General features: G+C 43.5%; 1 protein-coding gene across 1 annotated transcript in view; it reads right to left on the minus strand.

The window, feature by feature from the left end:
* The window catches only part of RNF38 (ring finger protein 38), an 87036-nt gene extending 71794 nt beyond the window's left edge, over nt 1-15242 (minus strand). The window contains exon 1 of the mRNA XM_066616724.1: nt 14624-15242. Coding sequence (XP_066472821.1) covers nt 14624-15140 — 517 coding nt within the window. The 5' untranslated portion in view covers nt 15141-15242. The remainder of the gene's footprint in view (nt 1-14623) is intronic.
* Nucleotides 15243-16522: the final 1280 nt, after the last annotated feature.

The following is a 16522-nucleotide window of genomic DNA, read 5'->3' on the forward strand; positions in this document are numbered from 1 at the left end:
ACAGCTCCAAGGTCTACTTCTTTTGTCTGGGTAACTGTCCGGTAGGTAAGCCATTGGAAGCTGGACCTTGACAACCCTCTGACATGTATGTATGATAGCTATGGAACAATAGTTTCCACAATAAGATGGAAGTTCATTCTCAAAAACTTGCATTCTGTTGCATAACAAGCAGCCAACTTCTTCAAATATATCTATGGTAGATAAGAGAAAACAGTGTATATTACAAATGAAATTTTATCTCTTTCCATAAACACAAAAGCAAGAGATTGGTGTGAAACTGGAAGCGGTTAATTTGTAATTCAAATTACACTTTCAAAAGCTGCGCACAGATGAAACATTAAACCAAGGGTCACAGCAGAATTCCACAGGGTGAGCCCAGCTTCTTTCCACCTTCACAAGGTAATTTTCAGATTACTATACCAGCAATTCAAATGCAATTGAAGTAGCAGTCTTACCCCACTCTCTACACTTCAGGCAGCTTTTAACTTTTTTTTTTTTTTAAAAGCACTACTTGTATGTTTATTCAATTAAAGGTTCATTGGTCACCTAAAAAATGTGGGTTGTGCTTTTATTTTTTTAAGGAAAGAGGTGGACTCTTAACATCAGAGGGCATCAATCAGTGCTGTGCAGAGCCATCTCCTTTTGCAAACTTGTATAAACAGTTCCCCTGAGCGCCACAAGAGAGAAAATTCACTGAATGGACTGCACAAAAAGTGTCCTTCCAGAGTGGCCCCACTGCTCAAACATTTTGTTATACACAGCTGTAAGTTCATTTTACTTTCAAAATGAATAGCTCCAGTATTATGTATTGTATTCAATCTGAGAGTGTCCCCCCCATATCATTCAACATGCGTGGCTTCATCTTTTCTGTCCACCTCCCAAAGTGAGTTGCATTTAGATTCTTCACATGTTAGCTTCTCTGAGAAGTCTGCATTGAAGTTACGATGACATGGTTTGTGGCAAGATTTAAATACCGCGCGGTGACAGGAAATGATCTGATCAATTGACAAGCCCCAGCACCACACACCTTACTTCTTTTCAGCGATTGGAAAGAGATCAAGTTCCTTCTGGTACAGGGTAGCAGCCAGGCATATAGTAAAGGAAGATGGTGTTTGTGGGTGAGGGTCAGCAGAGGAGAGTCAGGGGGTAAAAGTGGCATAGTCATTGTGAGGAAGAAGGGAACAGAGAGGTCGACCTCTCTACCTAGCAATGAGAAGGGTATGCAGAGAGGATGGAGGGCCCTGGTCATAATGGCTCCCTGTCAAAATTCCTTCCAATTTTTACCAGCAGTGCAGAGCCCTTATGTGGCTGTGGGGAGGGGGGGGCAGAGCACTAGGCGATGTCATTGCCAAGCACCAGAGTGCCAAGAGAGAAACTGCACAGGGATTTGGTAACAGCTGCACAGCTCATAGGGAAGACTGCTCCTTGTCCTCTCCTGAGATAATACAAATGGAGGAAGAAGAAAGTAGTTGTGGTGTAGGCACAGTTCCCTCATTTGTCTCCACTCCCCCCCCACTTCCTGTGATGAACTAGCCACAAATGCAACTTCCCACCCCTCACAGCCTTTTGCTTCTTCTCACTGTGGATTCACTGCATTCTCTGACACACCTAATGCAGTGTTTCTCAAACTGTGGGTCGGGACCTACTAGGTGGGTCACGAGCCAATTTCAGGTGGGTCCTCATTCATTTCAACATTTTATGTTGAATATATTAGATTTGATGCTACCATGGTGTGTGACTGCATTTGGGGAAATGCTACAGACCTGTACTTTTAACGTGCTACTATGTACGTATATTCTTTTAATGATGACAGTCAATGGAATTGACTCCTGGAAAAGTATGGGTAGGATTGCAGCCTAAGATTGTTAAAAAATTTCCTGCTTGATGTCACTTCTGGTCATGACATCACTTCCGGTGGGTCCTAACCGATTCTCATTCTAAAAAGTGGGTCCCGGTGCTAAATGTGTCAGATCCACTGACCTAATGGGTTCCACGTCCTGTTACTTTTCTCTCTCTTTAAAAGGGAGAGTCTTTCCTTTTTGGTTCCAGTGCTGGGAACAGCTGTGGCCTGTATGAGCAGCCTGCAAGTGCCTCATACTTACTTCATGCAAAAGTGTCATTTATTTTGGGCTTCCGTACTGCTTCTTGCTTGTAATTCAGCCATTGTGTTGGCCAAGGTTGTCTGTCATTTTAGAATTCCTAGGCACAAGTGATGGGCTTGTGAGGAATTCTGAGGGATAGAGATGAAAATAGTAATCGGGGAAAATTCTCCTTCGCCTGTCCTCTCAATAGTGAGAAATTGCTGAGCTCTGAACTTCAGCAAGCTAGTACTATGGTGCAATTGCCCTTTAATGATTGCTGAGATTTGAGAATAGATGTGTAGGTAGCTGTTCACCTAGTTCCAAATCTAGGTGATACAGGATGAATGAGGGGGAAGGGATAGTTACCTCTCCCCTATCACAGCTTATGGCAGAGTTTGAGGTGGAAACTTGAATCAGGAGATGCGTGCCTTGTACAATGCCACCCCTGAACCCAATTCTCTGCTCTCTAATCCAGGATGCTAAAGCCTTTTAAAGAAATTGACAATTCTGGAGCTAGTAGATGTCCATGAAGTTCTTGTTTAAATTTTACATATGATTTATACTATTAACTGGCAAAGAGAGTAGTCATCATGCAAGGGGTACTATTATGAGCATAACAATCCTTCTGTTCCCAAAAGAAGCTTCTGAAGACAGGATAGTGCTTTACAAAAGTTTAGGATGCAACACTATTAGTTGCATCTATCCAGATGCAGGGGAGGGCACCAGGATGAGGTCTCTTGTTATCTGGTGTGCTCCCTGGGGCATTTGGTGGGCTGCTGTGAGATACAGAAAGCTGGACTAGATGGGCCTATGGCCTGATCCAGTGGGGCTGTTCTTATGTTCTTAGTTTTAAAGGCTACTCTTTGCATTCCCAGAAAGTGCTTCCAGTGACAGAGAAACACTTCATTAATAGATAGGATGCAGTTCACTATCTATACAGGAACATATAGTTGAAACAGAGTAAAATCTATCAACAGTGGAAAATTTCAAAATATAAACTCTTTGAAGCAATTCTAAAAATAAGCAATTCCAGACAGTGCAAGCCTACACATGTCTACTCTGGAGTACATTCCATTTTATTTAGTGGGGTTTACTTTCAGGTAAGTGCATACAGAATTCCAGCCAAAGTAATTTAGTGTCAAGTCAATTTGATTCACTTACGATGCTTGCATTTTTAAATTCTATGACTGAATGAAGGTGAGATTTTTTAAATCTGTACATTGTTTCAAAAACTAGTTTTGATTTAGTTTCAGTTATTTGTATGTATATGACTACTATATTAAAGATAGTGTGATTAAACTGAATTTGTACATGTTACTAAATCAGCCTTTTGAATTTTGGGATTTGTGGGTGGTGAGTCTCTTAGGATATCATCTGCTATAATAAGTGCATGCACACAAAAATGTTTATAACACCCCAGTTTATTAATCTGAATGTGTATAGTATTAGATCAACCTTTTGTGACAACCAGAGGTGTCACTAGGGTTTATGTTACCTGGTGAGAAAGTGCATTGCGTCATTCCCATTATGGACCTACTACCATTCCAGAACATACAGAATTACAATATAATATGCACAGCCTCATCACAATGGCATAACTAGGGTTGGTGACCTCATTGACTTTATTTTAATATATAACAGTACAGGTCACCCAACACATCCGTAACCAACAAGAAGTCAGCGGCCAACTTGACGACACTCACACAACTGAATAAGAGTTCTAGTATTAGCTCTGGTATGTGGAAATGAGAACTGACTCATACCAACACATTATTGGTTCCCTGCTGGGTCATAACACCTCCTCATTGGCTCTCAGAACAGTCTCATTGGTCAGTTGAGTTACAGAAATCTACTTTTGGTTACACAAGGCAGTTGTGTTTTCTTTTTCTAGTTAATTGGCCATAATTTTTGATAGAATACAGATAATTCGACACTGTTTCATTATATTCTGCATTAAATTCCCTTTCCAATAATATATAACAAGCGTTATATAATATTGTATTATTCATAAACACAAGTTTTCCCAAAAGGTTTCTAAAATTTTGGCATTAGTGGTGTCACACCCTCATGGGTGTCACATGATGTGGTCCAAACCCCCTACACCTCACTAAGGACACCACTGGTGACAATAGTGCCATCTTAGAAGAGACCTTTCCTCTTGTGCACAACAAAGAAAAATGCCACACTGAAGATGGTATCTGTCACCTTCAGTCTGATTAGAAGGTGACCTCACTCAAGCAGCAGATTTTAACAACAATTTGTTTTTAAACACAGATACTCAATCTACCTATTAAACATTACCATCTTAGCCATTAAATTATTGGGCAACTTTAGATCAGTTGTTCAGTATTAGCCCCTATCTGCAACATGGGGAATACTACTTCTAGCTTCTCTTATGACATTGCTGCAAGGGTTATTTTAACTATACATCAAGTTCTATGAATAAGCAGCATTTCTTAATTACTGAAGCTGGAATCTTCAGTGTATGTGTATGACTAGCCGAACATTTACCAGATAAGTTATTGTTTCCAGTTCCAGCATTTTTATTTCATGAACACTACACTTCACACTGAGATCATGCTTCAAAATTGTAATTTTAACTATTTTACTTAGCCGTTTTCTGGGAACCTATTTAGAGTTACACACCTTTTTTGCACAGTTTAACTTCACTCAATTCCTCAAAGCATCGTAGCTGCTCAAACCATTCTCATGTGCTGCTGCTTATGCCTGAATGTTCTCAAAACCAGGGCCAGCCAATACCTCCTGATGTGGCATGCCAAATGTTGACCCACCCCCCCTTACCCAGTGATGTACCAGCCGCTGCTCCTCCCCTCCACATGTCTTCTTCCCCTTTTCCTATCCAGGGTGGCGGAAGGAAGAGGAGCAGTGGAAGTAAGTAGGCAGCAGAGATGGATGCTCCCCATCAACCTGATGCCCGTGGCCATTCCTTCAGTAGGCCTCATGGATGGGTTGACCCTGCTCAAAACAGACGAACACTTCAACCTCTCAGTTTGTGTTTGTTTTCCAAAAGCATACTCTTACCACCCCCACATCTTTTTATTTTCCTTTTAGTGCCTTGGCAGTGACCATATCTCCAATACCACTGTAAGATACAAGAAGCTGGACTAGATGGGCTCTTGGCCTGATCCAGCAGGGCTCTTCTTATGTTCTTACATGCATGTAACAAATCACCTGCATCACATATGGCCAACGGTAACAATCTGCACATATCACTTTGTTCACCATTACCAAACTCTTTCATTGTCACTTGACACATTTTTTAAATAGGCTTTTAAACTAGGAGCCTGTCTTGTTGTCATTCCCCCCCCCACACACACACACCACTTTTCCATTAACTAAACCACCATTGTGTGTCACTGGCAGTTCCAAAGGGTCATAAGTAGTTTTAATAAAGGTCTCTAAATCTAAAAGTAGTTGTGACTGACAAAACAAGTTTCTCATCACTTTAAAGTCAGGAGAGCTGGGCTTATAGGCACACTAGCAGTGCTAAAGTGCATCTAGTCAAAGTTTGCAGCTACACTGCTGCTGTTTTGCTATGCAACAAGGGGCAGTGAGCCAAGCTGAAGACTAATTCTGCCTTGCAAATATTACAAAATTAGCAACCCACAAAAAGCATCACTAGCTCACCAGCATGCACCAGCATACATCGTACATGCTTCAGTCAACTATGATACAGACTGCCTAAAAAAAACTTCAGTCCAATTTAGAAAAACCCTTCTTCCCAATCACCCCAGGACAGTCCTGGCTTACTTCAGGCAAGCGGCTGCTTCAGGGACTCTGCTAACTGCACAGCTGCTAAAATGCCCAGGCTACCTGTAATAAGGTTCCATGGTAGGTGACCTCTGGGTGTATGCACATGCTGATGACTTTGTGCCATACCCAGATGGACCCTTAGCTCTAAAAGTGTCTGTTCTGCTTCTGAACAAAGCATGACAGGAAGGAAGGCTGGTACTCCTAACTGCCCCAAGGCTGATTAAGCAAGCTAATGGATACTAAGCTCCCATTTAAAATCAATAGAAACTGCAGACTCACAATGCCTTTGCTAGACTAATCACTCACACAATTTAAGTTGATATTTGAAACAGGGGAATCCCAATACACAAAGATAAATTAATAATTCTCTCACTCCACAATATTTCATATTAATGTACCATACAGAAATAGATCTTCCCCTCAATTATGAAATACTCTTCTTTTTGCAGAGGTTATTATTCATAGACACAGCTAGTTTAACAGTGCAATTTATGCTACATCTGTTGAAAACCTAAAGTCTCCAACACATGCTCTCATTTGTAGGAGCACACTCCCTAAACTGGTTACATTAGCCATACACAAGGTGAACACAGAAACTATTTCAATGGTTTGCTAACTTTCATCCTTGAGTGTTTTGCTTGTCTCTATAAAGGTAGACCTGCGTATCTATCACACATAAAAATCACTAAAAAAAATATGAGTATTGGATCCCAGGAGCACTTGGCTTTTTCTGTGGAAATATTGGGAAAGAAGCAGTTTTGTTCTTTTACTTTTATACTGCATGACCATTATGAACTTTAAAACAATATTGCAGTCTTACAGTTTATATAACAAAAACCCTGCTGAATCAGATAAAGTGTATTTAATTCAGAATCCTGCCAGTCAGGAATCCTCAAAAACCAAACATTAAGGCAAGGGTACTTCCCCCATTGAATAAAGAGAGTAAAACATGAAGGCATTGTATTCTGCCTTTCAGCCTTCGAAGACACCTCCAAGGTGCCAACAATTAAAAGCAATAATACAATAAAATATAATCATACACAAATACCAATCCACCTAACTAAAAAAAACCAACAAAAGAGAACAACAATAAGAGCAGGAAAACACCACAAACCACAGTGAGGTGAAAACCATCATCAGCATCTAATATTCAAAGGTATACTGCCTATGAACATGGGAGGTCCCATTTAAAGTGCTATGAACATGGGAGGTCCCATTTAAAGTGACTGCAGTAATCAAGTGATGGATGCAACATGCATGTGTTAACAAGCCCTTTGAGCCGCTCAAAAAAATTGTACTGCATCCACAGTAATCCATGTACAGTATGTATTTAATCCACTCTCCAACAGACATTATGTTTTCAGAACAGCTCAGTTCTGAAATGGTGTATTGGACTGAAAGCTACTGACTGGTCGAAGGCCTATCAGTGAGCCATAAGAAGTCAGTTCTTCCCAGTCCAAGTTCAGACCTCTTTTCAACCATATCATACTAGCTTATGTAAAAGAGAAACTTTTATATATGGTATGCCCTGAATGTTAACTTCTGTTGTCTGTATGCACATTTAGTGAGACATAATTCTTTTGTTTAAAAAAAGTCAATGTGTATTTAACAATCTAACCCGGACACACAAGAAGAAGTGTTTAGCACAGCTTACAAGTTATTGCAGCCCATTTACACTAAGCTAAATATTGTGAATTTTCTGCTGTACAAACTCTCACTAAAGACATGTTGCAAACCAAACTAATTCCATATATATTTAAATCTCATGCTTTCATGAGATTTTCATTTACCAACAATAAGCCATAATCCCTTAAAATTACCCAGGCACTAACTGTACTTAGTTGTAATGAATTCAGAAAATAACCTTGTATTTTTTATTTAAGAATTACTACGATGCTTGAGAACACCTTGGAGATCTACATTACAGATGTCAAATTTAAGAATGCTGCTTACCATAAAACTGAAATACCTGCTTTTCAATTACAAAGCAGAACATACTGTAACAGTACTTTTTAAATGCTTAATCAACCCAAGATTCACTGTTTAAAATCTACAGAATCATCAGGATTGCTATGAATGTCAGTTTTTCATTCATTGCATTTTAGATGGGTTTATAACCTTTATTTTCCGCATTTTTTATACTCAAAACAGAGGCAAAGATCCTCGAGACAACCAAACATTTTCAAATTACAGGAGTTGTTGAGGAAGACAGATAGTATGCTGAGAGGTTATGGGAAGTAGATACTAAAACCTTGATGAATACAACTTTTCCAGCATGTTACGTACAATGTTATAGCTTTTCTTGTGTACAAGAGAATTGTGTACAATTTTATAGCTAGGGGTTGGAGGAGAGATACAAGGAAACTGAAAGTACTGTTGAAACTGTACTGTAGCAATAGTAGAGCTAAAGAAATAACCCAAGAGACACTCTGAAAAATTTAAAGCTCATGAAATACAAGGTCACCCTTGAAAAATGCCTTAACATATTCAAAACAAATAAAACTTCCTGCAGTTTAATTTGTGGAGGGTAGAACCCATGAAACTGGAACTCTAAGGACCAACAACAAAAAAAAACACTTTCCACTACAGTTATGCTCTCTCCTACTCAACTGAAAATCTTGTCTCTAGCTGCTCAACTTCAGACCCTTCAAGTAAAATACAACAGCCCAGCTAGGTAAGGTGTCACAAAATACAGGCTTGATCAACCTCCTGTTTTTTCTGCCCACCTATGCTGCAAAAATGGTGGGGTGGAAATGGAGTTATCAGGTGCCCAACAGGCAACAACATATAACTGGTGGACCACAGATTGTGCAGACTTATTCTAGCTGCTCCTCACCATGTGTCTAACTTACAAGGTACAGATATGGTTATAAGGGTAAAGTGCCTTTCTCTGGCTTTAACTCAATATCACTTTCAAGGACAATTTCCTGTGGAACAGCCAACTTCTCTTTCCCACAGTTCCCTTCTTCATGTCTCCTTGCAAATCTAATTACCAAGGGGGCAATCCTATGCCTGCTACTTAGGAATAAACATACACAGGCTGGGCTGCACTTATTCTGTTGTGAATAATACACTGGTGATAATGTTTATTAGCATAAACATTTGTACAAAATACTGTAACACATACTATTTTCAAATCTAGATCTGACGTTGATCTCAAAATGTCTTATAAGTAATCACCTTATTAATCCTCACATCAGTTCTGTAAAGTAGGTACTTAGTGGTTCCTTACCGAGAATGACTTGCTCAAAATCACCCAGATTTTCCCAGTCACAGTCAAGTACAGTATTTAGATAAGTAACACAAGAGTCACTATTTAATATGCTAACTGGGCAAAGGGGCCCCTTTTAAAGTGATGGTTCTTTTCTATTTAGCAGAGGGAGAGTAACTGTTTCTATTCATCCCAGCAGAGTCATTTTTTTCAGAAGGTTGCTAGTTTCTCCCTTGTTTCTTTTTGGATACTGAGCTCTTTTGGGACAGGAAATCGTCTAATTTCTTTCACTATGCAAACTGCTTTGTAAACTGTTGAAAAGTGGTATAGAAGTAAGTGCCTTATGCAATGGTCATGATGATTGTTTCAAACTATGTTTAAAGACAAGGAATTTGAAGAATCAAGTTGTCAGGAAAACTTAACTCTGTCTTACCAAGACCACAAAAGGAACTGAGCACAGCAAATGCACACAGTCCCACTGTATCCTTCCATCAGTGCTTACCTGGTCAACTGGTGCCAAGGAATACTGAATAACTCAAGTTATAAGAACACATGTACGTTTTGATCCAGCAATTATATTTCTAAACATATGCTTATAGGGTCTTCCTCCTCCAACTTCAATGTATTAATACCAAAGACTGAAAACAGAATCTTATGCATACCTACTCAGGAGTGAATCCCACTGTGATTAGTGGAACTTACTCTCAGCTAACTGCAAACAGGATTGCAGCTGAAATGAATGATTTGGGATGGCAAAGAGTGACTATTCAGAAAACCATTTTGGCACTTTCTTGGCTCACCTGCCCCTCCAAGGTAAATGTAAACTACAGTGAGCCAAATTAGACTGTGCCACTTCAATTTTTAAAGAAGCATGTATGGTTTGAGGCTATTTTCAATGCTGATTTAATTCTCCATTTCAGACATATGAGTAGGGTAGATTTGATTTAAATCAAGTCTTCCATGCACCAGATGAAGTGGGCTTTAGTCCACAAAAGCTTATGCCACAATAAATCTGTCTTTAAGGTGCCACATTTTTGCATTTGCTGTAACACACTAACACAGCTACACATCTGGAATGTCAGTCAGACATATTTCCTAAATAAGTATGCATACTAATTGGTTGCTATAACAATTAAACATATTGGTTTGCTAGTAAATTGTGCCTTTATACTAGCCTGGAAGCATGATTCAAGTGTTTGAACCCATATGATCACAACAGAATTTTTGCACTACAGAATTACACTAACTTGAACTTGAGATAGGGTAGGAGGAAAATGTGACTTTTTGTTCAATGGTCTCTGCATACACGTGTGGATGGATACCAGACAAGATCACAAAGTTGACATCTAAGTGATTGACATTTCCCCTTTCCCCTAAAGAGTTGGTAGTTAGTAGACAAAACAGCATTTCTCCAGGAATTAAAAAATATCTATCTTGCTTTGTTAGTAGAAATATTCAGCACCCAAGGACTTTTACTCCAGAGTTCAGATATTTACAATATAAAACAGAAATACAAGATCAGCCAGGAAGGATCAGAAGAAAATTCTGAGAAATGCAGGATATAATCTCCTAGATCTTAGCACCTGTGATGATTTGCCAGTTTTCAAGTCCAAAACGAAGCTCACAATAAAAATGTGACCAATTATATTTATAATGCTTAATCTCAGTCAGATTTTCCCCCCAACTTTCTGTTTTACATAAGAACACAGGTTTCAGCTCAGTCCAATAAAAAGGTCATGGTTACAGCAGGATTATAATTGTGTGTAGGCTTTAACCCGATTTATTTATATTAAATGTCATTACAATGTCATTTGTATTTTTTTAAGGAGACAATTCTACTTTAAATGTTTTTTAAAGCTTTTAAAATTAAGTTTGATTATGGGGAAAAAAACCCCCAAGCATCAAATTTTATCCACCAGGGATGTGGCACTCTGACTCGCTAGATGTGTTCCCACCACTGCAGTTTGTACAAGACCAGGAGAAATGTACTGCTGTTTCCTCTGAGATGCTTAATAGTGGGAGTGATTTTGAAGGAGTGTAAATACACACAATCTCCTGGGCAGAAATATTGTCAGAGTATTGTTCAGGACCAACAAATGGGCCATGTCCCCACCAGTTGACTGATAGCACACCATCCCAACATGCCTCTTTTCTTCTCCGCTTAAATAAGCAGAGGAGGACAGAGTTCTTTATTTTGTTCTTCACATTTACATACCACCTTTCCTCCCAGGGGCTCAGAGCAGTGTACATGGTTCCTCCCCATTATAGTATCTTCACAATAACCCTGTGAAGTATGCTAGGCCAAGAGATAATGATTCTGCAAATCAGAATTTTTTTAAGAGGAAGGATGTATCTAGACCTGAAAAACTGAACTCACAAAAAAAAATCTAGAACTATATTGAACTACTGTATTCCAATATAAAACAAAACTGTGTACTTTCAATAAACAGTACCAGTATTACCAAGGCATGCCTACAAACTGTCACAGACTGTCTTATGGGATGACATTGCAAATAATTCCTTGCACCAGGAAACAGGCCTAATGGTCAAAAATGGATATCAATTGTTAGACACAAAAATCATTCAAGAAAATAAGCAGTGTTTTCATTTCTCTGTTTATCTGAAATTCAGGTCAGGAAAACGCAAAAAGTTAGTTTGCCCCACTGAAAAATTGTATGTACACTCAAGAATTGTTCCGCTTAAGAGTAGAACCTTCAGTGCATCACTACAAGATACTACAGAAAACTGAACTACGTACCTTTTAGGCTCATTCTAGTACAACAGCTACGCTTGGTTGGCAACCTTCAGTCTCGAAAGACTAGGGTATAAAAGCCTACAGCACCCAAGATGGGTATAAAAGCCTATATTCCCAAGATGTCTCCCACCCAACTACTAACCAGGCCTGATCCTGCTTAGCTTCCAAGATCATCCATGTGCAAGGTAACAGTTGCTATAACTTCCATGTCAAAAATTAAAAGAAAAGCAGAAGCTTCTTAGAATTTACAAATAGAAACGTATTTCCTAAGCCAATCGTATAATAGTGGCTAGTTTTTACCTCAAGCCAATACTCAATGAAAGCACTGATTGTTTTTTAACATTAAGAAAGAAAAATATATTCAACACAAACTTTGTTGTGAACGTCATGACCTTGATTTGATATAGGACTCATCTGAAAGTTCCAAAATCTGATTTTGAAAAAAGGGGGTTCTGGAGGGCAATGTAATAAAGTAAAAAGTCTTTTTGGGAACTTGCAGACTGCCTTTCCTTCACTACTGAGTAACCACAACCAGCCCACACACATCTGGAATTGGGAGTAAGATCTTCCAGGGCAGAGGGTGTGACTTCCAGGAAGACTTAAAGCCATGGCACTCCTCATTTGCTTCAGACAACTAGTAATTCCATTTTGTATAAAGTTGTATTGGTACCTTAGAATGATATTAGTCATGAGCACCTTGAAATGTCTTTATTATTGTGCTTATTTTCTATTCTTAAATTACTGTGATTGTTCAAACACCCCAAAAGAAGCCTAAACATATTGGTTCTCCTTTTGATATGAAAGAAGGTAAAAAGAAAGCCCATATATCCTTAAATAAGTAGTATTACTCCGACTTCATAATCCACTGATTCCCAAACTGTGAGCTGTGGTTCCTGAACACCAGCCAGGGGAGCTGCAGAAACCTTACAAAAACCTGCCACCCTATACAATGTGTAGGATTGTAGCCCTAAAGAGGAGCCACAGCCAAAGGCCCAGTAGGTCAAGGGAGCCGCCAACTGAAAAGGTTTGGGACCACTACTGCAATCCTTTTCTTGACATGACCCATCTCAACCACAACTCTGCTATCAATGACATACTTCATACTTCTGCCTGTGGCATGAGCAAAACACAATAAACTCAACAATATGATTGCTTCTACACTTGTTGTATACAATACAGATTACCCGACAGCAGCTTTTCCATGGGAATGAATGAGTGAGAAATGAGTGCAAGAGCTTTATTTGGTAGCTATTTCAGCATCACAAATGCTGATATCTGTGAACAGGAGAAAATAAGAAGACTCTCATGATCCTGTTAAGTAAGTAGTTCAACACCATACTGAACTAGGACACCCTATTTTCTGGTCCAGTGCACTTAAAAAGTTTCAGCTGTTCTGAAAATTACCAGCTGAAAAATTTTTCAGCAGAAGCTTCCCCATCTTTATTTATTCAGTTGTAGACCCTTCAGGATTATCATCACTGAACTGGTTTTGTAGCAATGGGCACTTCCTCCTCCCCTTCTCCATGTGTATACTGTTGTCACTTCATCCCAGGCAGCTCGGCCCAATCCTGGAGGGCAACAGGGTTTTAACAGTCCACACAGATTGCCGATTATGGTAGTTCAATATTAGGACCGTTTCCTAGTCTCAATGGTTAAGGCAGATGTCCCAAACACAGGCAATGTGACAGGAGGAGAAGAGTACTAAAAGGAAACCCCTCCCAAGAATGCACAAGGCCTTCCCACTCTTTGCCCCTCCACAGGAAAAGTCAGCTGGTTCATGCCCTTCATATAAGGAAATAATGTACACACACACACACACACCTCACACTCCATCATGAACACGTGTGAGCATAGAGAAAGAGAGCCAAGTAATACTGGGAAGGGCTGAAGGCTTGACAACTCTTGGAGAAGTAGTGCAGAAATGGGAAACAAAAAGGTTGGGAAGATGTGTGTAAATCTTTACACACACACACACACACACAACCTCAGTCAAACTTCTCAGTAGCTGAGAATGCACACTTTCTGTCTCTCAGTCTAGGGTTCTCATCAGTTCCGACTTACAGCCCAATCCTATGTACGTCTACTCAGAACTGCATCCCATTATATAGCCAATGGGCTTACTCCCAGGAAAGTGTGGATAGGATTGCAGCCTGAAGGCCCAATCCTACGAATGTCCAGTCAGAAGTAAGCCCCATGAGTCAATGGGGCTTACTCCCAGGAAAGCGTGGGTAGGATGGCAGCCTTAGCCTTGTCTGTACTACCCACCCCCCTTCAAAACAGTTCTGCTTTTGGCCAGAAGTGTGTCGCGTGGAAACTTCTTTTAAGCCACCAGAAGGCTGGGAAACATAGAGACCAGAACGCAGCAGTACACCCTGATACAGGCGGCAATGATCCCCACGTGCACCCCGCTGGAAAGTTGCGTGTTGTTGTCCCCCTGAACTGGGGGGGACTTTGCTTCCAAGAACCCCCCCCCCATTTCTCTTCCTGCCCGGCTCTGTGCTCAAAGGGGCCTCCTTTTCCCACACTTGCCCGGATCCTCATTCCAATTCTGGTCAGCCTCCTCCTCCTCCTCCTGGTGCTCCCCCAGCCTCCTGCCACCCCGCGCTACCCCCTGCCCCACCACCCAGATCGCTTCCTCTTCGCGGGGTCTCCCAGTCCCAACCACCCCCACCCCAAACGCCCCTGCTCCCCCAGCCCCAGTCTCCCCCCAAACCCCCCTGCTCCACCAGCCCCCCCACCTCCCCAAACTCCTCCCCCCCAGCCCCTCCACCACCTCCCCCAGCCCCTCCTGGGCCCCATTACCTGGCGCGGGCGCCCTGGCTCCCGGCGGGGCTCGCGGGTGCCCGTGTCCGGCGGGGCTCCCTCTGCCTTGGCTGCGGGCCCCCAGCTCCGGCAGGCTCGGCCCATGGAGATGCGGTGGGGCGGGAGGCGGCGGCTGGAAGTGCGCGGAGGCAGCAGCTGTGGCGGTGGCGCCGCCGTTCATGGCGAGCAGGCTGAAGAAGCCGGAGCGGGAGCGGGAGCGAGTCCTGGGGGGCTCCAAGGGCGGAGAGGGACCCCCGCCGGGGGGCAGCGGGGGGGAGGAGGGCGAGAAGACGAGCAGGGGGGGCGGCGAAGGGGAAGGGGCCGCCGTTCTGCCTCCAGCGCCTGCCCTCCCCGCCGCCTCCCCGCCGGCCTGGCCGTGGCGCAGGGGCTCCTCGGCCCCCGGGGGGTGGTGGTGGTGCTTGCTGGGGTCCCGTTCCCGGAGGCGGGCGGAGGCAGGGAAGGGGCGGGCGTCGGGCTGCTGCACCGCGCGGGGGTGCGAGTTGGCCGCCACCGGCATTCGGCCTCGCTCGGGGGCTGCCTGTGCCCGACCCAGCCTCGCCAGCCCCACCGTGGAGAAGGGCGAGGAGGAGTAGAGCCCTTCTCCCCCCCCCGAGGAGTTGGGGCAGGCGAGCCGAGCTGCAAAAAATGGGGAAGTGCGGTGGTAGGAGAAGGCGAGGAGAGGAGAGGGGGTGGAAACTTCCTCAAGAGGAGGAGCAGCAGCAGCAGCCACCGAGCAAAGTACACCGGGGGTGGGTGGAGGGAAGGGAGGGGAATGGAGTAAAGCGGGGGGAGAGCCAGAGGAGGCAGCCACCGCTTACCAGCACCAGCCCCTACTTGCCCCCCTGCAGGGCCTGGGTACCGAAAGGGTTACTTGGGGGGGTGCGATCGGGAAAACAAAGGTAGTATCCTCCGGAAAAGCAGCAGCTGGGAGTCGCACCACCTCCCTGCAAGCGCAGCAGCAGCACGCCGTGTTGGAGGGGGAAGGGAGAACGAAGGGCATCCACGCAGCCTCGTACTAAACACGCTCTCCTCCTCCCACCCCGGAACAGGCAGCAGCTGTGCGATCGACTCCCCTTGATCCGGAGTCAGATCCAATGTCGCGGGGAAGGGAGGCTGCTCAAGGCGCGCCCACACACACACACAGCAAGGCGTGCGCTGGGTTGGCTGCGAGTGGCCGTCTCCAAAGCCTCCTTTGTGCGTCTCTCTGTGTGTGTTTGCGCAGAGCACCAGCCAAGTCCAAGCAGCGCTGGGGTTCCGGAGCTGGCCTCTCACCACCCCTCCCTCCCTCCCGGGCAAAAGAAGTTGGTTCTCGTGGCTGCTGCTAGCGCAGCTTCCTCTTGACAACCCCCCAAAAAGAAACTCCCATCGCTGGCGGCAGCAGCGGCGCCTGCTTCCTCCCGCCCATCTCTCAGCCGCTGGCTCAGGCTACAACGCTGGCCTCCCAAGCGCAGTGTGCATTACACAAGCGGGGGGGGGGGGGAGAGAGCTCAGCCCGCAACAAGCAAGCCCCCCCCTCTCTTCCACCTCTGTGCCAGTCCCGTCCACTTGGATCCAGCAGAGACAAGACAGAACGGACACTCGTGCAGAGACAGCCACTGATCCTCCCAGGGAAGCAGTCTTTTTTTCCCCTTCAAGAGCCACCTCGTTGCCAACCAGCCAAACTTCCCCTTTCCCGAATCTGGTCTTTGTTGTCCCTGCCCCGACGCTGCCTTCCCACCAATCCGGCAGCTCAGAGCCGTGAGAAAGAGTTTCTGGCTTCCAGAAGAGCCCTGGGCTTATTGCGGTTCTGCCATCACCATATAGAGGCTGCTCTGTGTTCCCAAAGCAACCCAGCAGCACAGTTGCCTTCCTGCCTCTGGATGCTTTGTGATGATGACGGCTGGGGGACTGCTGGACAAG

The sequence above is a fragment of the Tiliqua scincoides genome, chromosome 2 (assembly GCF_035046505.1).
Source record: "Tiliqua scincoides isolate rTilSci1 chromosome 2, rTilSci1.hap2, whole genome shotgun sequence".
NCBI lineage: Eukaryota > Metazoa > Chordata > Lepidosauria > Squamata > Scincidae > Tiliqua > Tiliqua scincoides.